At 29.2% G+C, this 8,778-nt stretch overlaps 1 protein-coding gene across 2 annotated transcripts; it reads left to right on the forward strand.

Annotated features, from left to right (window-relative positions):
• Positions 1-1,907: 1,907 nt before the first annotated feature.
• On the forward strand, positions 1,908-6,169 carry LOC111633796 (carboxypeptidase B-like). Of its 2 annotated transcripts, none has more exons than XR_002758110.1 (11): positions 1,908-2,022; positions 2,088-2,163; positions 2,232-2,368; positions 3,216-3,315; positions 3,388-3,489; positions 4,243-4,350; positions 4,425-4,538; positions 4,609-4,702; positions 4,987-5,189; positions 5,248-5,354; positions 5,616-5,757. XR_002758110.1 is itself a non-coding variant. In XM_023378427.1 (11 exons), the coding sequence occupies exons 1-11, from the start codon at positions 1,925-1,927 to the stop codon at positions 5,795-5,797; spliced, it is 1,299 nt and encodes a 432-aa protein (XP_023234195.1). In that variant the 5' UTR covers positions 1,908-1,924; the 3' UTR covers positions 5,798-6,169. The 2 variants fall into 2 exon arrangements, 1 of the variants encoding a protein (XP_023234195.1); XM_023378427.1 differs by having other exon boundaries at positions 5,270-5,354; positions 5,616-6,169.
• Positions 6,170-8,778: the final 2,609 nt, after the last annotated feature.

An 8,778-nucleotide genomic window follows, 5' to 3' on the forward strand; every position in this document is an offset into this window, starting at 1 on the left:
AATTGATCTGCATTTTTTATGGTATATTTAGAGTCACGTATACACTGCAAATAATTTTTTATATAATGTTCCAAATTATATAGTACTGAGAATTTAAAATCCACTAATGGTCTAAAAATCTGTCCCACCTTGTGGGTTTTAAGTCTAATATTAAGTTGTGGGATACGTACATTATTAAAATTTACTATCTTCTTAAAATCTTGACTTGTAAACTCTTTTCTATATGTTTTCATTAATTTAATTAGTTTCTTTTTAATATCTTCCATTGGATCACTGGGTAAAACTTCATTTTCATCTGTAGCTACTATTTGTTTTTTCTTTTGTTGTAAGTCTGAATTTTTAATAATTATATGTGCATGAGATTTATCTGCTTTTATAATAAAAATTTGTTTATTTTTTATTTATTTTAATTGCCTTTTTATCTAATATATAATTTTTGTACTCACCTTTTCCTTTATATTTTTGAAGATCTCTACTTAAATTTTTTCTTAACTGATTTTTATCTTCTTGTTTTCCTGAGATTCGTTGAATAATACAGTCGACCCCCCTATAACACTGTTGATAATTCCGTTTTATATGAATTCCATGTCGTACGAGTCACTTATATTTTACAAATACGTGAGCCGTTCACAGCCCGGCACACGTATTTGTAAAATATAAGCGACTCGTACAACATGGAATTCATATAAAACGGAATTCTCAACAGTGTTATAGGAGTCGACTGTACTTTCTATTTCGGCCACAACTTCAATTGTTTTTGTAAATATAGGTAAATTCATATTACTTCCATATGATAATAAATGTAGATAATCTTTTGGTACTTCAACGTCTGTTAATTTTATAATTAATTTTTTTAACCATTCTTCTTTCTCTGCGGTTAAAGGGTAATCAAAATTTTTATTTAATTTGATATTCTTTTTAATATGTTACTAATAATTTCTATTAATATTATTTTCATCAATATTATTATTTTCAATATTATTATTTCTACTTTTTAATTTAAATTTTTTAGACAATAAAAATATTTGTCTACCTTTTTTCTTAATTACTGATTTAATAATTAGTCTCTCCATTTTGATTATATCTCCATACCGGATGCTGGACTTATTACTATTAATTTATTATTATTTACTATTAAATAATAACTTTTATATTATTAATTACGATAAAAAGGCATAATGGGTAAAGATAAACTTATAAAAATATTATAAATGTCGATAACGATTTAAATTTTTATTTAATCCGTCCCCCTCGCGAAATATTAAACATGGTCCATCTCTATCTCTCCATTCCTCGACCTTTACCCACCAAAACGCCCACCAGTGGCCAAGCGGTCTTCGTACCCTGAACACTGAGAGTTTGGTCGTGGGTTCGTGCCTCGCTCGGACAGGCTGGCCACGTGTAGTTTTCCGGGTTTTCTCCACGTCTGTAACTCCTAAATAAGGCGCCAGTTTCCCTTAAAAAGACCTCCCGGAATGTATCCCTCCTAGGCAGATAGCCCAAGTGTTGCATTGCCATAACTTAACAAACATTAACCACCAAAATTTATTAACATCACGTCCCTTATGTACATTTAAAACATAAATTAATGCTTATAAACAGAAACAGTCAAATAAAATTATTAGTCATACATTGAATTAAAGAATTTATACAGTATATTTATAATATTTTTATAAGTTTATCTTTATCCCGTTATGCCTTTTTATCATAATTAATAATATAAAAGTTATTATTTAATTTGTTTAAGCTTCAATAGATATAATTGTATAACTTCTTTTTAAAATTTTAAAACGTAATTGTAACATTAGTTTCATTATATATATATATCCTTAACGCTTATTAATTAAAGTCATCATGACAAAGACCTAATATTTCAGTATAAAACTACATTTTATTTTTCATTTTAATATTTTTACATCTTACGATGCAAAAGAAGACTATTTTATTAACACTGTGCATTTTTGCAAGCTCTTTTGCAATTAATAGTGACGACGATGACGGTCCTCCAAAGAGATATGATGGGTAGATTATTTCATTTTTCGTATTTTTAATTATAAATGATGTTAATGTAATTAAACGTCTCTTAGATATTCTGTATTTCGTGTCACACCATCCAATGAAGCCGATCTGAAATTTCTTCAATGGCTTCGCAATGATGTTGAGGTAATTTAAATTCTTTAATGTATTTTAACTTTATTGTAAGTTTCTTTTGAATGTTGCTTATACTTTAGTTCGATTTTTGGACTAATCCTGGAGTTATTGGAAAACCAGTAGATATAATGATTCCTCCTGAAAAATTGCTACTGTTTAATGAAAGTTTCACTGCAAATAAAATAGATTTTTCTCTTCTTACTAATGATGTACAAAGGTAAGAAAATTAATGTAATTATTAATAAATACTGTTTAAATATATGTCTAACTAATGTGTTTCACTATTGGTTAACACTAATTTAAACAATAAAAAATGATAATACAATAGTCCGAGTTGATCGAAAATGACACAACCTCAATCTATCGAATTATAAATATATAAACAATGGAAAACAGTAATAATGTTAATCTATTATATTAAAACATCGTTTTAGAAAGGATAAATATAATATTATATTGCTGTTGAAATACATAATGTTCTATATAATACGGAGCAACGGATAAAGGTATGTAGAAGTATCTGTTCGTTTGCCAGGGATGGCAAATGGGAAAGGTAGAAAATTTTTATAAATTTATACGAAATGTTAAGGCGTATTATTATTATTATTTATAATATTTATACTTATATTACATGGCGAGTGTTAACTATTGATTGACGGAGCAAGGTTTCGCACATCTAATTTGTATGGCATTTAAAAACAAAATTTTTCTCATTTTATGTAGGAGAATATGGGTGTCAAATGAACGTCTTGTCACGGGAGGCACCGGCTCTGCTGTCAGACACATTTCACAACGTAATAAATTAAAAGCTTTCGGTTTGCTTACGATTTCGGTGAATATTGTCTCATCATACACATGATTTTAATTACCCAAATAAGTAATTTTTACACGCTCTGCATTAGTACTGTACGCTGGCTTAAGGGTGTAGTGCCTCAAACTATACAGAACTTTCGAACGAAACCAATGATTTGAAGTATCGAGACTCTACTGTTTATACATTTGGCCACAAAACGAGTTATTATTTATAAATACAATAAAAAGATAATTGTATTTCTTAATTTTAGATTGATCGACGAAGAGAATGAACTTTTAAACAGCCCCGAGCCAAAACGTCAGAAAAGATCTTTACTATCGTTCTTCCGTAAATTTCAAAAGAAGAATGCGGTAAGTATCAATAACTTAACTCTATTATATCATAGACAATGAAAATATTATGTATATTACGTTCTTTTTTAGTTTTACGACTATTTAGGCCAGTTACTTTATCACTTTCAACCAAAAATTCAAGTAGTAACTGTTGGAAGAACTTTCCGCGGAAACGAACTCAAACTAGTCAAAGTAAGCAAAATTTCATATACTCTCTGCTTACAGATATAATTTATGAAAAACATATCTTATTAATACAGCATAAAAGCATCATACAGCATATTAAAGCAGGTTGAATTTTTTTAATCCGATTACCATGATATCTGACCATTGCTAGAGTACAGAATATGCCAGATTGAAAAAAATTTGATCGTAAAGACCCCTAAGGAAACAACCTACATAATAATATGCTTCTTCATACACATGTTGCAGTATTATCGAAGATAGGACCACACTTCAGTAAATAACACAACTATTAACGCTTCCAAACGAGGCCATTTTTGCTGTTGTTGTTTCGTGTAATATAAAGTCTATAACGAAAAATACTTTATAGTTTCTGTAGCTCAGATTGTATCAAAAATCAGCAGAGTCATCAAGGTATGCAGTAATTAGAGGTCATTTATCAGATACTTGTAAACAATAAATAGAGGGTGGCGCAGCACAGTGGAATTTACTCTTCAAAATGACTTATTATTGACTTTTACTGCAATTTAGCTTGCTTCTGTTACCTTGGCTTTTCATTAATTAATTTTTTTTAAATATCACAAACATAGCATATGAACGAATTAGTGGCAGCAAATATCCAAAATGTGCAGGACCACAAAATGCCGGATTAAAAGAATTCAACCTGTACAAAGATATTAATACAATAATCATATGATAATGTAATTTTATAATTAATATACCGTATCAATGTATTTTTATTTAGAAGTATTTTAATTGTAGTTATCAACTGGTCCTCGCAACGCCAACAAACCAATTATATGGATTGATGGCGGAATACATGCAAGAGAGTGGATTGCACCAGCCACAGCTATGTATATCATATTTAAAGTATATCTAATTATATAAAATATTTTTTTTACATTTTAACTATTTAACGTGAATAAAATAAATTTTAAAATTAGATTTTGAATTCATATGAAACTAATAAGAAAGTGAGAAAATTGTTAGATACTTATGACTGGTATATCATGCCCTTAGTCAATCCAGATGGATACGATTATACATTCAAACATGACGCAAGTATATTAATTGAAAATTTAAATGTTAAATGTAATTCTCTATTAAAAATTTATCCGAATAATTTAGCGTTTTTGGAGAAAGAATCGTTCTCAAAGTCGAATACATAAAGAAGGAGTTGACCTGAACCGAAATTTTCCATTTGACTGGAACACCCCTAACAGTACGAATGATTTATATAAATCTTATATACTATATACAGAGTGCATCAGATACACTTGCCGGTTTTTATAATAACGTAATACTTCAGGGGAAATGGTAAATATGTTTTTCTCTGCGGAGATAATCTTTTTAATGGAGAATAAATATGTATCTTGGCTGTCTTGAAAATGGCGTTCTGTAAATGACTACCAAATCTTGAGAATTAAATTTTAAAAACCGTCAGTTGTTTCTGATGCACGCTATACTAAAAGTAATATTAACAATTTGGCAAAATTTCATACATAGCGGACGTATTGTCTCGCTATCCAAATACGGATCAATATAGGGGACCAGAACCAATGTCAGAATTAGAAACTAAAGCTATAGCAAGAACCTTAACGGAAGTTAAAGAAAGAGTAAAACTGTTTTTAACCTTACATTCTTATGGACAATTTATAATGTTTCCATGGGGTTCCAGAGAAGAGCATTGCGACGACTATGATACTCTAGTAAGCTGTTATCAGTTTTAGATATACTCTTATGACATTGCTGCTATACTTAATACAGTACTTTTATTTTTTAATTGAAGAAACATGTTGGAATTCGTGCAGCAGAAGCTATTAGAAAATCTTCTGGAGCACAGTATAAGTCTGACAGCATAAATGAAATAGTGGGTAAGTAGGATATATCTACATTGCTCAAAAGTAAAATTGCAGCAATACGAAGGAATACACGTAGCCTCGAACAACGTGGTTACGTGCATTTCTTCGTCCATTGTTAACGTTCCAGCAATACGCACATTGCTACTTGCATTCCTTAGTGGAATTGCAATTTGGCATTTGAGGAGTGTAGATAAATGTCAGAGATTTATGTAAATCTTATAATTTTAGTAATTTTATTTTAATAACATTAACATTAAAACAATTCTTATTCAGGTATTGCCACGGGAAATTCGGTAGATTGGGCATATGGGGCACTAAATATAAAATACTCATTTGGCTTTGAATTGCGAGACAAAGGAGTCAAAGGATGGCAAATAAGTACTAGAGAGATAATTCCTGTGGGCGAAGAAGTTTGGCAAGCAGTTAGTTCAATAATTTCTGACATTCGATTGTAAAATTTTTGTTATAAAACACAGTGTGGCCAAAACGTCGCTTGACAAATGCTATAAAGGACGAAAGTATTCATTCTGACCCCGGAAGAACAAGTGAAGTAGTCTTCTGTGTTCCCCGATTGTGTGGGGACAATCATAGAACAACACAGTATGATGCACAGAAATTTCATTTTCATTTCTCAGATCTTTCGAAATTTTCGTCTCAAACGGTTGGCAATATTCTGGCAAAATTTAAGAAAACATTCAGTGTCCTGGATGATAACAAAGCGCCAGTTGTTGTTCAGGAGTCAGAATGAACACTTTTAGTGTTGATTGCACCTGAAACAATAAGAATATTGAATAACCCATTTGGCAAGTGATTTTTCATCCACATCTCATATTTCCAGAAAATGAATATAAATTATATTGTAATTAATAAATTGGTCAATATATAGATTAAAATATTAAAATGTAATTGTTTACTGTGTTTTAATAATAACACAGTGTTCAATAGTAAATAAATACGAAAACACGGTTTCAAAAACGAATCAACTACAAATGTAATTGTTTATTTTTTTCTGAATTTTACTGCACTACTGGTTATAAAACAAAACGTGAAATTAATTTTTATTTTAAACCTTGTTGCTCTTGTATCTTTTTGTAAATCTAATCTTTGCATTTATATAAAATTTTTAAAAATAATAAAGGGNTTTATTTTTTTCTGAATTTTACTGCACTACTGGTTATAAAACAAAACGTGAAATTAATTTTTATTTTAAACCTTGTTGCTCTTGTATCTTTTTGTAAATCTAATCTTTGCATTTATATAAAATTTTTAAAAATAATAAAGGGAAATATATAAATGCAAACAAAAAATATCCAAATTTTTTATTGTACAAAATTAGAAAATGAAAGAATAATCCGATTTAAAGTATTCGTAATGAATTTATTGCATTATTTTGTTTGTATTAGTACAGCGTGTTCTGACACTTTATGATCAAGATCTACTCTAGAATTTCAGATTATTATGTAGAATTGTCCAATAATAAATCACGTATGGTATTATTGTTAATGTCAACAGTAATTTTACGTTGTTGTAGATTTGTACCATAAACTTGCACTGGTACAAAATGTACAACAATGTAGGAAACGTTCTAATCGCACATCACTTCTCAAATTTTCTAGCATCTTTGATAATTCGGCATCAATAATCCCATTAATAAACTTCCAACATACTAAAGATTGTACAGTTGCAAATTACATGATTCAATAATTAATAATTGCTGAGTTTGGCAAACTAATAAAATCAGTGAAAAAAAAATTTGAATCTTCTACTCGAACACGGTGATATCTCTTGATTAATTAATAAGCTCTCTTGAATTAATATTGCTGACAATAAAGATAATGAGCCTGAAGAAAATTTTAGCATCTTGGTCGAGTCATTATATATTCCTGGTATAGATAAACTAAATCGAAAAGGTGCCGTTAAAAACCAAATAATTGAATCTACTTAATGGTCAACTTACGAAAAATATCCAATTTACCAAATCAATATTGAGAAATGTATTTCGAGGCAATTCCAATGCTTCAAAGGTTCAACTGTGCCGTAAGATTAAAAACAAAAAACTTGAAAAACACTGTATACAGCTTTGTCCCTCAGCGTAAGCCATTCCCGTTGTGGACCTGATAATGGATAAAGTAAAGACTCTTTTTGTGCCCATATAAATGAAAGAATAGAAAATTTTAAAAAATAATTATTACTACTCTTACGCATTCCGTGAAAATTGTTTTTGTATTTCCTTGATGCACTTGATACAAAGCACAGACTGTAAATACAGTCCTTTACGCTAGACATTGATAATTCTGTATTGATAATTTAAACTTTTGAAGATAAATCGGAAAATGGTCTTTTATACAGCAGCTCAATACCTTTACCTTCTCGATTCTTTATTTTTTAATTTGAATTGACGATCGTTCCACACCTTTTTACCAAGCTTATTAAAGTACAATACCGAGGTTTGAGTATACTTTGTACCGTTAAAAATAAAATACTGAAGTTTAAATGTAAAAAAAATTTTAATTTCGATACAGCAAAGACATTAAAACATTATATTTTAGAAGTTAGATTATAACAGTTGTTTGTATGACTTAATTCCTTGTAAATAATAAAGATAACAAGACAGCTCATTAAATAAACATTTACTCTACTATAATTTTAAGAATATTGCATTGAACGTAATAATAAAGCTACGTAAATATAACACAAAATATATATTGCGTCTACTTATCAAATATATTTTTTTCGGTGAGTGTATAACAATTATATTAAATTTCCTGTGTATAATTGGCACCCGTATAATTGATAAAACGTGTGTTCTCTTACTGCTATGCAATCGTGTTCAAAGTGTAGTGTAGAAAATCGCTAGTTAAACGTAGGAAATTAAAGTACTATAATAATATTTTCAATTTTGCATTAACAAAATTTATATGCGTGTGAGAATAATTATTAAGTAAGAAATAGAATTATTGATATCGTGCTATTAATTTATAGCATATAAGTGTTTTAAGCTTAAAGATGTGAAGAGTAGTCCGATCGCATTATATGTGTTGCGGATACTTGTCTACAGTTATAGTACAACTTGTCAACTTTGACAGGTTAACACTTTGTATCTTGAATATCTCACTGCGTTAAATTTTGGACACCTTTCTGTAATTTATGTTGGATATTTTCAGACGTTTGTGTTTCTAATTTTTAACTGTTTAGTCAACCTACACTGTTTTTATTCATAACCTTTTGAATAGTTGAAATGACATGACTATCGGTTTTCTTCAGAAGTTTCACAACCAAACAAATAGCATTTTTATATCTCGGTGTCATTATCTGTTGTTCTGTCAACGTTTTGTATGTTTTTTGTGATTAAATTAAAGTTCTTATTAACAAAAATTAACAGAAACAAATAATTTCAAAATATACGTTACCGTAGTAAATTTCCTTTTTTATGAAT

This window comes from Centruroides sculpturatus, unplaced genomic scaffold, assembly GCF_000671375.1.
Source record: "Centruroides sculpturatus isolate CEXI.00-Female unplaced genomic scaffold, Cexi_2.0 scaffold723, whole genome shotgun sequence".
In the NCBI taxonomy this organism is placed as follows: domain Eukaryota; kingdom Metazoa; phylum Arthropoda; class Arachnida; order Scorpiones; family Buthidae; genus Centruroides; species Centruroides sculpturatus.